This window comes from Monodelphis domestica, chromosome 6 (genome assembly GCF_027887165.1).
Source record: "Monodelphis domestica isolate mMonDom1 chromosome 6, mMonDom1.pri, whole genome shotgun sequence".
Lineage (NCBI taxonomy): Eukaryota > Metazoa > Chordata > Mammalia > Didelphimorphia > Didelphidae > Monodelphis > Monodelphis domestica.
In genome coordinates this window covers 303561132-303576836 of record NC_077232.1, presented here as the reverse complement: position 1 = coordinate 303576836, position 15705 = coordinate 303561132, and the positions used below count along the sequence as shown (strand labels likewise).

At 39.9% G+C, this 15705-nt stretch overlaps 1 protein-coding gene across 3 annotated transcripts in view; it reads right to left on the bottom strand.

Annotated features, from left to right (window-relative positions):
• BLTP1 (bridge-like lipid transfer protein family member 1) overlaps positions 1–15705 on the bottom strand; it is a 219349-nt gene that overhangs the window by 49065 nt on the left and 154579 nt on the right. For all 3 annotated transcript variants that reach the window (XM_056803506.1, XM_056803508.1, XM_056803507.1), the window contains exons 39-45: positions 11290–11440; positions 10938–11090; positions 9107–9347; positions 7929–8077; positions 4581–4800; positions 3724–3882; positions 2329–2504 (exon numbers count right to left, since the gene is read on the bottom strand). In XM_056803506.1, coding sequence (XP_056659484.1) covers positions 2329–2504; positions 3724–3882; positions 4581–4800; positions 7929–8077; positions 9107–9347; positions 10938–11090; positions 11290–11440 — 1249 coding nt within the window. The remainder of the gene's footprint in view (positions 1–2328; positions 2505–3723; positions 3883–4580; positions 4801–7928; positions 8078–9106; positions 9348–10937; positions 11091–11289; positions 11441–15705) is intronic.

Below are 15705 nucleotides of genomic sequence, written 5' to 3'. Positions count from 1 at the left end.
TTTTCTTTCATCACACATCCAGACTCTATGGACTATGTGTAATTAGAATCTGCTACCTTAAAAAAACCTATGATTCCCAGCACCCCACTCTCTTCCTGTCATTACATGCTGACGTAGACAGGATATAAATTCTGTAGAGTTCCGTTTCTCGCTCTCTTGTCTTCCTATTGCAGCTTTGGTAGAACATTCTGAGAGGATAGAAACACTTAGTCACGTGGTTCTATTTTGTTATATAATAAACTTTATAAAATATAATATTTGAAGTATTAGACATTAATTTAAATCCTACAACTGGGATTTTGTGCCAAGGCCAGGCCCACCGTGAGGGGCCCTGCCTCCTGCTAAGGATCCCAGTCAATGCTGAGGAGCACACACAGACTCTTTCCATGTGTACGAAGCTAGAGGATCTGTCTCTGTCCTTGGCCTCTGCTGCAGCAGGGCAGGGACAAGAGCCTTTCAGTTTGAAGCTACAGGACGGGCAATGTCCTTGTGCTCAATGGTCTCACGCTCCAGGAGTACCTACTAGAGGGGATGCTGCATTCCCTGGTATGACCCGTTTCTCAGTGTTACTAACTTGTAGCCACCTTTTTGTTTAGTCCTGGCCTGGGTGGGGGAGCTTCCCTGTGGTTCTCTTCAGCGTTCTTTATGCCTGCAATAGTGGCAGCAGAGGCAAGGCTGGTGGTTTGCACAGATGAGTGGGTGGGAGGAGGCAGAAGGGCTGGTCTCTTTCTCTCAAGGTGTCTTGCTGCATCAGCTAGACTAGTTAGGAATGGGACCTAATGCATGTCTGGGCTGGAAGGGCAGATTGTGAAGTGCTTTAAGAGCTAAACAGATAAGCTTGTATGTAATCCTAGGGAAAAGCGAGAAAGGAGTTTACTGATAGGGATTCATGTGGTCAGACTTGAGGTTTAGGCTCAGCAGTCTAATGACCTGGCTGGAAAGCTTGGACAGTCTTGGGGCATGGGGAACAACCAAGAGGCCATTAACAGCTATCTGAGAAGAGAGAGATGAGTATCTGGGCCTCACTCATCTGGAAGCCATGTGAACAAGGAAAAGGAGATGGATGCATGAAATATTACGGAGGTAGAAAGGACACGACTTGGCAATGACACAGGGTAACAAAGGGTGAAGGGTCAAAGACAGTAACAAGGTTGGGAACCTAATGATCAGAAGGACAACAGTGTCCTTGACAGAAACCGAAAATTTTAGAAAAATAAATTTTGAGGGAAAAGACAATGAATTCTGATATGTACAAGTTGTGTTTGTAATGCCTCTGGGACAACTAGTTTGAAATAGCCAATACGTAGCTAGAGATGTTCAAATGGAGCTTATGCAAAAATAGAGCCTGAGAGGTGAGATTCATCTTCAGAGAAGGAGGGGGAGTTAGAAAATACTTTTAGATTTGGTGATTAAGAATTTGGCATCAGTAACTTTGGAGAGAACGCTTGCATAAAATATAAAATTAAAGGTATTCCTGATAATTTTATCTATGCAGACTAAACCAACAAGGAAAAAAAAATTCCCACCCAACTTCACATAGAAAGTAGATTCTTGGGGGCAGCTGGGTAGCTCAGTGGACTGAGAGTCAGGGGTAGAGACGGGAGGTCCCAGGTTCAAATCTGGCCTCAGACACTTACCTGCTGTGTGACCCTGGGCAAGTCATTTAACCCCCATTGCCTAGTCCTTACCTCTCTTCTGCCTTGGAGCCAATATGCAGTATTGACTCCAAGACGGAAGGTGAGGGTTAAAAAAAAAAAGAAAGAAAGTAGATTCTTCAAAAGTCCAGAGGAAATGAAAAGTTTGATTAGAAATATCAAAACCTATTGGTGGTTTTGCCACCATATCATGGGGTGTAGTCATTTAAATGTAGCTCATATTTACAAAGTGTTTTACTATTAAAATGGACTTGCTTATTAGCAAGTCATTTCTATCTGTGGGAAATTGTTTTCTATTTTTTCAGAGGTTAACGAGAAATGAGGCCACAGCCTCTCCTATTGACACGGACTTTACTGTACTTGGCAGTGCCACAGGATTCCTCTACTCTTGCTTCATAATTTTCAGTATTAGGTATTCAACCTAAAATTAACTGGTATAGTTATACAGGGGCAGCTGGCCCAAGAGTATCATGGTGCGGTTGGCTTATAATGCAAAAATGACACGATAATAAAACATTTTAAAAGCTATTTTAGAAATTCTTTTCTTTCTTTGGCTTTACTGGACAACTTCCCACCCCATTTCCTGAGATGCCAGGTGCCTATAAATTGGCTAACTATGACTACAGCTCAGGGAAGGCCTTCATCAAGCACTACCACAAGCAGCACCACTCACCTGGGCATCAGCAAGCTGGACAGCAGGAAATCCTTGGTTGGCTTCTTCTATCCCTGCCACATCATCCTGACTTGTGCTATGCTGAGAATGGGTTCCATCTAAGGTGTTCTGGTCACTTGACAAAACAGTATTGAAGTCTGAAGCTGAGGGTATTGTAGGAAGGTTGGGAGTGACACCTAAAATAGGAACAATGTGTGTCTGTGTGTCTGAAAATCATCCAAGCAATGAGTTTTTATTACATGTCTACAACACGTTAAATACTGGGCATTCCACAGGAAAAAGTGAGCTTGAAGCTTACAACATAAGAGAGGATACAACATAGTCACAAGATAAATATAAAATGATTACATGGTGTTTTGAGGGGTGAGGAGAAGGTCCACAATTTGGGGAAATTAAGAAAAGCCATCTTGGAAGGAAGAAATTCATTCCAGGTATGGGTTGACAATCTACACAAAGGCAGGGAAGGTAGAGATGAAGTATCCAAGATGTAGTTGTCCATAGAGTGACACACACCCCAATTTGTATGTAAAATGTTATATGTTTACAAAACATTTTCTGTACAATGGCCACTGAATTTGGATTAAGGAAGTTTGGTTTCTATTCCTTTTGATCTGGTTCTTCCCTATATGACGTTGGGCAAATCACTTAATCTCTTTGATTCTACTAAATAAAATTTAGTTATAAATGCTGATGACCCTTTATATGTCAAACAGACTGTAGAATCTAGTTAAAGAAAATACCATTAAATTTTGTTCCTGTTACTTATAGATGGACTGCCCCAAAGTTGTTAACACTTGATTTTTTACAACTCCGAGAGTTTTGATTAAAAAAAAAAAACCCTCAATATCCATGAAAAAAAATGTCCTTTGCTTCTTAATTATAAGCTCCACAAGGACTGATGATGGCATAACACAAAGTATTCAATGTTAGTGTATTTCTCGAATAAGTGTATTGCTTCTCAGCTTTTTTTGGCTAAGATCAAGTGTTGAATAAATGCTCATTCTGAATATTATGCTTCACATTCTTTGGGTATATAAACTATTGCATTTTTTCCTTTTTCTCTTCTCTGTTCTGACACTAACTCTTCAAACACACACTAAAATGCCTTCATTTATATACAGTTTTATATCTGAGTAAATTTTCCTTACCTTATCTTACCAACGGCAGCACATAGTTTGATATAAACCTTCTAATTTAATGAATACATATTTAATAAACCACCAACATCAATTTCTGCAAAATTTAATGTACTCCAATTCCCCCAAATTCTTAACTAGTTCTTGAAGAGACAAACATTTCAGAGAAATTTCATTTCTGGCAGATTTTAAAAACAGAACTCTATGACGATAAGAAAAAGGAATAAATTCCAAGTATATTCCAAGAGATCAACAATACCTGTTGGAAGACTATTGTGTCCTGACTTTGGGGCAGGAGATTCTTGCACCACACTTCCTCGATTGCCCACTGCATTTGACATCCAATTATAGAAGCTCACAGATGAAGGCTCAGATAACAAAGGATGTTCAGATAACATGTCTGTGGCCACTGTGTTACCTGTAAATACAGCTTTCTTGAGTACAGTATTTCTGACTGTTATTTGGAAAGTGACAAAGCTGAACATGAAATTATTCCTTAAGACTTGGGAGGCATTTTGCAGCCTCTTTCATAAAATCACACTGCATAATAATGATGTTATGATACAAAAGTTCATTTTTATCATAATAGGAAGTTATGAAATTAAATGTTAGCTGGTTGAGGAAGAAATCTGTCTTATATGAAGGACCATTAATGCCAATGATGCCATGAACAAATGGAAATTGGCACTGAGCACAAAGGACAAGAAGACAAATGGTAGATTACCAACAAAATGGTTTCCCAAAGATGAGTTATTACAGGGTAATATAAATAATTACAAAACAGTTGGAGAAACAAAATATAGACAAGACAATCCCTGCCCTCAAAAAACTTATTGTTGAGATAAATTCCTTATGCAACTGAAGTCTCCATTTAAATTACAGAATGTACACTATAAATAGCAGTTTCACTTAAGGAATAAACCAAATCTCCAACCTTTCTTTCATTCTCCCCCCCCCCCCCCCAACCTTTAAGAGCAACAACTTTCTTATTATCAAGCCAAGAACAGTAATCTCCTTGAGGCCAGGGGCTCATTTTTTTCTCTCTGCATCTCCAGTGCCTACCACAGTTGGATACAAGAAGTGGGTAATGTTTGCTTGATTAACTAGAAGGAATACCTGTTCTGGTCAGAGAACTACTTTTAACTGTTGTAGCACTTCTCTGAGGAGTCCCTTCTAGGAGATTATGCAAACTAGGAAAACTCCCAGTCAAATAGCTAAGCAGACTCTCCTTTCTTGGACTTTCTTTGATGGGAATTCCAGAACGACCCACATGCACTGGCGAATCTGTGGCCGTATCTCCACTGGTATAGCTCAGAGAATGGTACGGATGTATGCCCTGAAGAAGAAATACATAAAAAGAATTAGAGCATTTTAACGTTAGAAAGGACCTTGGAGACCATTTAGTTCAGTCCATAACTTCAATAAATGCAGGAAAAGTATCTTTGAATAGCTCTTTTAAAAATATTAAAAAGAAACAAATATTAACTTCTGGCCTACAGTTTAAAGAATTTACTTGAGAATGTCTACCTCCAGAGGAAAAAGTTAAAACAAGAAACATTCAAGATATAGTTTTATAAATACAAATTTTTTTTTTTGGTCAAATGATGACTTCTCTAGTGTGGGGAGGGGAGTGAAGGAGATATTTGGGAGAAAAGAAAGAAGAAAGGAAGGAGGAAGGGAGGGAAGAAAAGAGAGTAAGAAGGAAAGAAAAAAGAAAACAGACATAAAAAGCAATAGATGGTTGCTCCTAATGTTCAAATTCAGTATTCTCTGGGCAGCAGACTGACTCTGTAAACTAACTGGCAGTTCCCTATTTGCATTCCTGGATTCTCTCTCTCACATTTGGAACCTTCTTCCTCTTCCTCTATCCAAAGATGAGCAGGGCTCCTCCATGGCTCTTCCCCCCTGACCTGGACACCTCTTTACTCTCCCCCTTCAGTTACAAACACTGGCTACTTCTTGCTATATAATTCAGGAACCAGCTTAGTACTAGTCACTCTGGCTTGTGATCATGACACCTTGTCAGTTACATGTGCACAAGAACAGCCAATAGTGACACAGTGCTTTAAGGTGTTTTATTACTCTCGTCCTCAAAAATATCCTATGAGGAAGGTAATATGATTAGACATAGAAGAGGCTTCATGCAGAGCAGAGAGGTTGGCACCTAGTGCATGGCACCTAAGAAATATTTATCATTCAAATTCATTATCAAGTCATGTGCCCAGAGTCACACTCCGGTCACACAGAGTCAATCTCCGGTCTTCCTGAGTCTAGTGCCCTCCCCACTATTAATAATAATACCATTAATAATGATTAGAAATGACAAGAACAAACAACTGACCACTTGCATGGTTCCTATTTACTTCTTTTTGACATACATCCCTAGGAAGTAGAGAGTTCATGCACTCTCATGGCCCTTTTACAGGGCGTTCAGAAAAGCTAAGTCATATGCCAATGGTCATGCACATCCTCGATGCTACAGAATCAGAATTTCAACCCAGATTTCCCAGCTCTGAATCTTGTTATCTTTCAACATACCACAATATCTATGTACCTTAACCAAAGCTCAATCCTATCAATTTTATTTATACTAAAACACTTGAAGAAAGAATCTGTTCAAAACATCTTGAAGAGAAGAATCTAGGTGGCATATGGCAAAATACTATAAACAGTGAATGACAGTGAAAAAGGGGTCTACCTTTTCTACTACCAACAAGGACAACTGCTACCAATAGGAAAATGAGCCCAAGAGTCTGAGGAACAATAATACCCACCAGATCAGTGGTCCTGCCTGTGGCCTGGCATCATGGTTATCGTTAATGGAAAAAATACACTTGCAGAGATGACACCTGGTAACTGCCTCTGCAGCCCCATCAGACGTTTCAACATCAATAACTGATGAGTCTTTGGGAATTAAAATGGCTCCAGAGAAGACATTATGTTGCCTCCCAAGGACCACTGTGACTTTCCATTGGAACCCCCTCTGTATGCCACCTCCCTAAGGTGAGCACATTGGCAGCAAGGAAGATCTTGCTTTTCTATTTATATTTTTGTTCAGTCATTTCAGTTGTGGCTATTCCATCCACTGTGCCACCCAGCTGCCCCATTTATCAAATAATAAATGCTGAATAAATATTTTTTCATTCATTCATTCTATCATTCATTACTTTATAAAACCAAAAGCACCAAAGTAGACCCAAAACAAACTAACAGACTTTTCCATCTTTCAGTGGAAAGATTGATTCCAGATTTTTGCTGTTATATAGTGCTTCAATTTCATAGATGCTCCAAGAGGCTTCCCCGAGAGATGTCAAAGGGCCCTGTCCTCCTTGAGGTAGTCCATAGGGAACCAGGTGAAATCATATGTAGAACTAGAAGTTTCCTATTCCTAGAGGCAACCTAAGTGTGCAACTCTGCCCTACTTCCAAGGTCTTCTCAGGGTACTTAATGAAAGATACAGATTTCATTTCCCAACAGACAAATACTAGAAGTATACAAATGAACATTTCTCAAAAGAAGAATTGCAAACTATTAACGACCAGATGAAAGAATGCTCCAAATCACTTAAAATAAAATGGTCGTCAAAACATTGAGGTTTCAATTCACACTTAATTTGCAAAAGATGGGAAGTCATTGTCACAGGGTTGTAGAAAGATGAACAGACTTGGGATGTTTGTAGAGCTGTGAATTAGTCCAACTAAGAAGGTCAAAGACCAAAAGGCTCTATATGCACCAAAATATTTAGAGTAATGCTTTGAGTAGTAACAAAAAGCTAGAAACAAATCAGCTGGGGCATGACTAAACAAACTGTTGCCCTGATGTATGAAACAACAATGAGTGATAGAGAGAATATTGAAAAGTCTTAACACAAAATGAAGCAAGCACAGTCACTACAACAATGCAAATAGAAACAAACCAACATCAAAAAAAATTATTTAAAATGATGTTACTTTTATTAAGTTTTTAAAATCATGGTAGTTTAATTGGTATCACTTTAAAAGCACAAATTGGGGGCAGCTAGGTGACTCAGTGGATTGAGAACCAGGCCCAGACATAGGAGATCCTGGGTTCCAATCTGGCCTTAGACATGTTCTAGCTGTGTGACCCTAAGCAAGTCACTAAAACCCCACTTCCTGGCCCTTACTGCTCTTCTGCCTTAGAACCAAGACACAGTACTATTTCTAAGACAGAAGGTAAGGGTTTAAAGTACAAATTAAACTTTGTATTATCGTTTGACACTTGTCTCCTAGCCTTGAACATGGACTACTATTACTTATTAATATTTATATACATTCAAAAGAATACACACAATTCCTAAGGACATTAATTTCCAAAATGAAAATTATTTGATTTACCAGAATATATTAATAAAAAATCACAAAGAGTTTTTAAAATTGTGATCCTTTCACCTAAATATATATGGTAAAGAAAAACAAGACCCCAAACCACCAGGCAACAACATACCTTTATTTTTAAAGCTGAGTCACTGTGGGTGTGTGTCTTTGATAATTTCCTCATGATCTCAGCTCCACTTACAGGTCCAGAAGAAACACCACCTTGTGGGGGCCGGTTGGCTGTTCCCTCTAGAAGCATTGTGTGCTCACTGACAGTAGCTGAAACATTTAAAAAGCAATGAATTAACAATTAATGATAACTTGGTCTATCTTTGACCACAAATCCAAGTACCGACAGAGATAACTGTACACAGATTTCTATGTTCCTATAGCAAGTGATTGGTGTTTTCACTAACTTTCTTTTTCAAAATCACCAGTCCTCAGGCTAGGTTTTTGAGGGGAGTTAAATAACAAGTTTTACAGCGTACTCAGAGGGGAAAGGATGAAGCAATGAAGTAAGGAACATCACATGTAGAATCTCTATTAGACTACCTGTCATCTCAGGGAGGGGGAGAAAAGGGTAGGAGGGAGAGAATCTGCATTTCAAAATGTCCAAAAACATGTTAAAAATTGTTTCTATGGGGAAAAAAGATGCATTCATCTTCACCCAGCTCTTCACAATTATTAGGACAGTCATTTAGCTGCTCTTCTCTAATTTATTCCTAATTATTAAAATATAGAAGAATCATGAGTAAAAATTAATATAAATGACAGTATCAATAGGATGTGGGTCACTGCCACTCTAACTCAATGACATTAGTGATTATAACATCAACTGTCCCCTTACACTGTGAATTACCTTTCCCCATTTTGAATTTTTAAAAAACCCTTACCACCTCACCATCTTAAAATAGATATTATGTATTAGTTCCAAGGCAGAAGAGCAGTAAGGGCTAACGGTAAGGCCATGGGGGTTAAGTGACTTGCCTAATGTCACTCAGCTAGGAAGTATATCTGAGGTCACATTTGAATCCAGGACATCTCTCCAGGCCTGACTCTCAGCCCACTAAGCCACCTAGCTGCCCCCAACTTTGCTATGATAATAAGATTTTCAGGAAAATAAAAAATTGATCTACCATTGAAAAATGTGGGACCATTGTTCTAAACATTATATTTTATTTGCCATGCATATCTTACTTTAGTTTTAAATACTATCAATATTCATGTATTTGTATTCTATATTATAGGAAACCATCCCATTAATCTGAATTAGTCTTCATAAGGCTGAAACTTGGATAACAAAATTACCTGCATCAAATTCAAATTCTGCCCCATCAGCACTGGTATCACTCTGAAGACCACCACCACTGTCTAGTCCGAGTCCATCTTCATGCTCATGGTTCACTACAGCCTGAGGTTTCAAGGCCTGAGCTGGCCTGTGTAAGCTGACACCTTTAAAAGCTGGTGTAACCACAATGAATTTCATCCATTGCCTTGCAAGGGCAACCAAACCTTTTTTTAAAGTTACTAAGGCAGGAAGTCCATCACTCTGTAAAAGTAAGATAGGTTAAACTCTTTCAAAACTGAACCAAACAGCAGCTTTTCAAATGAAGATGAAGTTTGTGCCATGATGAACTGGGTCGGGGTAAATGGCTGTATAAAAGGACAAATGAAGTTTAGGAGTGGAAGCAGCCTTTATATTCCTTCCCCAGAATTACTTGGAAAGTCAAGTAATGAATGAAGTAGCAAATGGAAGGATTTCATCATACAAAAATTAAGTAGCCGCCAACTTCATAACTTTAAGAGACAGAAAGGACCTCAGAGGTCACCTAGGTGGTTTTTGTTGGATTCTTTTACCTGCAAAAAGTAGGTGCCATTTTAAAAGGTAGAAAAAGAACAGCCTCTATTTCCAACACGTTCTGTGACCAAATAGAACACAATCAATGGGCAAGTTGTCTGGATGATTACAGACATTTGCAGTAAAATTTAACATTGAGGCTTAGGAACTTGAAAAAACAGGTTTCAAAATTTTTAAAAAAAATTATTCTGGGTATAAGAACAGATTTTCTTGCAAAATGCCTTTGAGGGAGTGAGGTCTGTTTCATTTGTGCTGATTAATTTAGCTAGCCATTCAGCAAAACAATGGGCACAAGTTTAAAAAAAGAACTAATCTGGCATTCTGTGATCAATGACATAGCGGGACAATATCAATGTGTAATGATCACAGTTGAGATAATTTACCTGGATGATGTCACTACAATGCAGGTGTTTGCTCTACCTCACTAACTATTTCATTTACAATTTCTGACAGTTTCCCAAAGAAAAGCAAAGAGCTGTGAGAAAGTGGGTAAATCAGATAAGTGGCTTCCCAGGCCAGTGAGAGTATTTTCACACTTTTATGGTTGATGGGGCAAATGTAAGCTAGTTTTTGGTTAGAAAGCAGTGAAACTGCCCTTGAGATCTGACTGCTTCAGGGTCTAAGGGCTCCAGATGCTGCCTTCACTTCTTTCACCATGAGGAGCATTAATCTTACCCAAGAGTCAGCTCAGAGGTCAGTGGTGTCCTCACTCAGCCCTGTCTCCTGGGGGATGGCTGGTTCTAAGCTGCTGAATGCCTTAGGGCCAAACCCCTCCTCCTGTTCCCACATGAAACTGAGACTCCTGGGGTCTGGCCTGAGTCAGGCTTAGTCAAGTCCCTCACAACTCTGAAGGCAGCCTAAGTTAATGGCTTGGAAACTAAGATGCTTACCTCATAGTGATAGTCCCAAATCTACGGAATCCTTTTCAGTTCTTTTTTTTCCTATCTCTGTGTTCACATATATATATGTCCCATCATATTTTCTCTGTCATCTCTGCTTTCTTTTTTAATCTGGGCTCCTTCCCTCTCCCCTCTCCTTTCCAGAATTAGACAGAATGGGGAACTGCTGCACCTTTCAAACTAATACTCAAGTTTTTTAAACATTTTAAATCTTTCAAGTGAATTCATTAAATTAATTCATTGAAGAAAATTCTGCATGGATAATTTAAAAATTTAAAATATAGAGTAAGTTGATTGTTCTGGTTTAATTTTTTTCTGCAGGCCCTCAATAGAATTAATGTTTCCCCAGATCAAAAGCGAATTCTCAGTTTCAGAAGCTCACCATTGTAGCATCATCAATGATGGAATAATTGGCCTGGTGGAGGTAGTGGTGCAGGATGTTGCAAAGTAAACATGAAGGATTTTCTTGGAGAAAACGAGCAAGCTTAGTAAGTCTGTTGTATTTGCTTCTTAGAGGAAAATGCATACTTTTATTCTGAAACAAAGAGTAAATATTTGAAAAGGGCAAAGAAATACAACCAAAGATTCTCCCACCCCCAAGAATTTACTGGTAATTCAAGATTATAGGGGCTAATATTTTAGTGGCAAAACATAAACAAAATAGAGTTATTCAAATAAAACAGGCTTTACATTTTTTCACTGTTAAAAAAAATATACCAATAACATGCACATACCTCCAAAGCTTCTGTCATGATACACCCCATCACAGCACAAATTCTTAAGGTTCCTTCTGTTTCTAATTTGTTTAAAGATGACTTGAGTTGGTCAATGGGAACAAGCCAAGCACCTACAGCAGGAGTAGCAGTACTCAGAAGGTTCAGTTGCCTAGTCATAAGAAACATTATCCAGAATCAGTGGCTGTCTGTGTTCCATTGCTATGTTTTGACTGCTTAAAGGGGCCTTCTAAAACCAGATGGAAGGGGCATGATTCAGCTGACTGTTGTGGAAAGGAAACAAGAACATGTTCTGAACTTTCTGCCACTGTGTTGAAATAAGCAACAGTGGGAATATCCACAGAGAGGAAATTGTCAAGACTGACAGTTGGTGGGGGAAGGGGCAACTGGGAGTGAGTGGCAGTTGGTTCTTGTGACTAGCACTTCCTTCCTGCTGGGCTTCCTTCCTTCCTGGTGTTGGGAGGTGGGAGGAGCATTGGCTTCCCAGTCTGGATTAGGAATGCCTCTACTTGGTTCAGCCCGAAGACACAGGCCCAACCAGCTCTGAAGGTTAGAACTGTTTTTGTTGCTTTCTGTCTACTGCTAAGATTCTGAAATTGACAAAACTAGCACAGATATAGGGTAGATGGGAGTGGGAGAAACCCTCCACCAGCCTGTGAGGCCTGGTCTCAGCTCCAAAGCTGAGAAAGATTCCAACCTTATTTAGGGACCTCCCTCTTCCCTTTTCCCCTGATATCTCTCCAATCCAAACTGGTTATTAAAATTTCTCTTTAGAATAATGCAGTCAGATAATTGGACTATCTTTTCTGGGCATAGAGGGAGCTGAACATCACCTCAGTCATTCAATGACAAATGGTCCTTATTGGACCACTCCTGCTGCCTCTCGGCAGGGGGCATCTCTCACCTTTGCCTCACCAGCAGCAATATTCCCTCTCTCCCTTAAACTCCTCCATTCCCTGCTACAAACCTTCCTTATGCCCCATTTTTCTAATCCCCCCCTCTTTCCCTATAAATATTACACTGTCCCACCTACTCTTGGCCAGGCACCATGCTAAGCACTGCTGGGGATACTCCTGGTCTATTGGGGAAGACAACATGCAAACAGATATCTCCATAATGAACAAAGGGAAGAAGGCCCTGGCATTCCATGGGGCTAGAGGAGACTTCCTGTAGAAGGTGAAGTTTAAATTGGGACTGAAGAGGAAGCCAGGAAAGACAGGAGTGGGAGTGGAGGATCAAGACTTCCAGGCAGGGCCCCTAGCCAGAGAAATGGCTCAGAGAAGAGATAGAAGACCTTGCACGAGGCACAGCCAAGAGGCCAGAATCATTGGATCAAATATGATGTATCAGGGAGTAAGGTGTTAGAAGCCTGGAAAGTAGGAGAGGCTAGGATAGAAGGTTTGAAGGCCAACAAAGCCTCCAGGATAGGGAGCCACTGTGGTTGAATGAAAGATGGATGGGAGTGTGGAGAGGCTCAAGATGCAGACGCCCCAGCACAAAGTGCAGCAGTCCAAGTGTGAGGAGATCAAGGCCCACACCATGGTGGGGGCTATGCCAGAGGAGAGAGAGAAGCCGCAAGATGAAACTGACAACCTTGGCACAGCATGGATATGGGGGGAGACACAGAGCAGAGCCCAGGATGACTCCTGGGTGGGGAGCCCGAGAGACAGAGGGTGGCATTGTCTCTACAGTCATAGGAAAAGTAGGAGGGGAAGGACGACTTAGGGAGGAAGGTCCTGGATTCTGTTTTGGATGGACCAAGTTTAAAATATCTACTGGACATTTAGTTCTAGATGCCTGAAAGGCAGTTGGAGATATGTGGTTCCATTTGAACAACAGTCCAACCCCCTCAAAGAGGCAGAAAAACAAGGATTCTGCCCAGAAACACCAAGGAATGGGAGTACAACTAGGCATGAGTAGAGAAATGGAGGAGAAAACAGAAATGCAGACATATTTAGAGAGGAAGTGAAATAGAAACTAGCTAGGGTCAGTCTTCTACCCTAGGATCAACTAGGGCTATCTAGCCTCAGAGTTCAATAGGAAGGCAGAGACGTGTTACTCAGAATACAAGAAAAAAAACTGAAAGACAAGACACAAGGGCTTGCTACATATAACCAGTAAGCAGAAAATAAGACTCAGACATGAGTAATAAATATTCTATGCCATAATACATTGAATAAGCAAGGATGCTTCATTTTCCACCCTGCAAGCTGGCAAAGATGGAAATTATCAGTGCTGAGGTTGCCAGGTGGGTAGGCACATCAGGGTTCTACTGGGAAGCTCTTCATCAGAATAACTGCTATGGAAAGCTGTCTGGACTTATACAAAAAAGGTGATTCCCTCTGATCCAGAGATTGACTGGAGACTGTAGTAGATATTGATATTTGGAGAATTATGATAGTGGGGAAATGTTAGAGAGGTAACACCAGGAAGCAAGACAAGGAAAAGAGCCCTTCCCCCTGCATTACTTCTTGTTCCCTTCCAACTGTCTTAAAATATACTTCCCAGAGATGGTAAGCTTGAAGATTTCCTCTAATAACCAAATTCCACAATCAAATCCTTTAACTAAGAGGTCTTTTATTTTGTTGGGCAGAGGAGGTAAGGAGAGGGTAGGGGTGAGAGGAAAATAGGGCTCCCTAAATTTTCTAAGTTATCCCTGTTGATTGAAAATTTCAAGATATATTCAAATTCAAGAAACAAAGTTATCTTTCCCTAAGGGGAGATGTGACAGCAATGCTGACAGTTTTCTTCTGGGCTAAAACCCAAAAGTCTTCTCAGCACACAGTCTTATGGATAAGGCAATAGCTAGAGCGAAAGCGACTATCTTCCACCTTCTGGTCCAACAGCCACAGAAGGAATCCCTTTCAGTCAGCACAAGCTGCTTAACTGCTCTTTCCCAAGGTTCCATGGAACTTTTTCCTCATCTCTGTTGATTGACGTTTCACACAGTTCTGAGCTCCTTTTTTTTTTTTTTGCAGATGCATTGGTTCTTCTCAAAATCTTCATTTACAAGGTTTATGCCCCAGAGAAGTCACTGACAAGAAGAACTAAATACATACAGCAGCACTTTTTGAGATGATCACTGCCTGGAGAATGTTAAACAAACTCTGGTAGCTGAATGTAATGGAGTATTACTGTGATATAAGAAATGAAGATTGTGAAGAATAGAGAAGCCTGGGCAGGAGTCACATGACCTAATGTGATGAAGCAAGCCAGGTAAACAATTCAAAGTCCACCATGATTGAGGGAGACTATGGGGACCAAGGAGTTAAATCACCCCGAACTCTCCCTCTATCCTGTAAGTTCACAAAAAGGACACAGGTGCAGAGAGAAAAGCAAGATAACCTTGAGAAAGATATGGAGGGCTGAGAGAAACCTCCCTGGTTCCAGAGGCCAGGCTCTAGTCAAAATTATGTTTCTTGACTGTTTGATTCTAATTATGTGTTCACCTTAGTTCCTACAGTAAAAAAGATAAAATAGGGACTGCTTCTAGCTTAGGTTGAAACAGTAGCCTAAAGTTGTTGATAGAGTAACATGATGGAATAAAGCTAGATTGTTATAAGCTTGCCAAAGTTAGAGTCTCTCCTCCCTTCTCGCTATGCTACCCCCCAGATCCAATTCTGGGATCCCAAGATTGTGACAAATGATAATGATATAAAAGGAAGACAGGTAGTCAAAAGTGAAGTCCGAGAAAACATGGAAGATCCAGCATGGTCCCAAAGAAGAGATCTGAGAAAACTATCCTATTCCACTCCTTTGCAGAGGTGGGAGGTACCTAAATATAGAATACTAAATATACTGTCAGACTTTATCAATTTTGCTTTATTTTTTTTTTCATTTCTATAAAAATTTCTTTTGTTAAATGGGATGGTTCTCTGGAAGAGGACATGGGGAGGAATACTGGGAGAAATTTTAGCAAAACCAAAAGATATGAATTAAAAACTTATTTAGTAAAATTATAAGTCATCTTCTACATGAAATCTTTCTTATACCTCTCTCCCCCCAGCTCCTTTTGCCCAATTCTCCCACATTGGTTTTCACTTGTAAACCTCGAAATTTCTTAGACTTATAAATGTTGGAAATTTCACCATTGGGAAATTTCATACTTGAAAAATTTCCTATTGATAGTGGGTCTTGACTATTGGAATGTGAACCCCATTGGCATGGGAGGTTCCTTCTCTTCCCTTCTTAAGATTACTTTAGGACAGAAACCCTTTGCTGAACAATGGAAAGGACTTTGACCTATGCTTAAGCATAGAACAGGAATTTCTTTGAGTCATGATTGATTTTAGAATTGATACAATGGAGTTACTTGGAATCAATCTCCACCCTATTCAGTCCTAACAGGATTGAGTAAGGGCTGCAGCCTAGATCAAAATTTAATTATTCCAATCTCTACCCTACTCAGGTTAACAG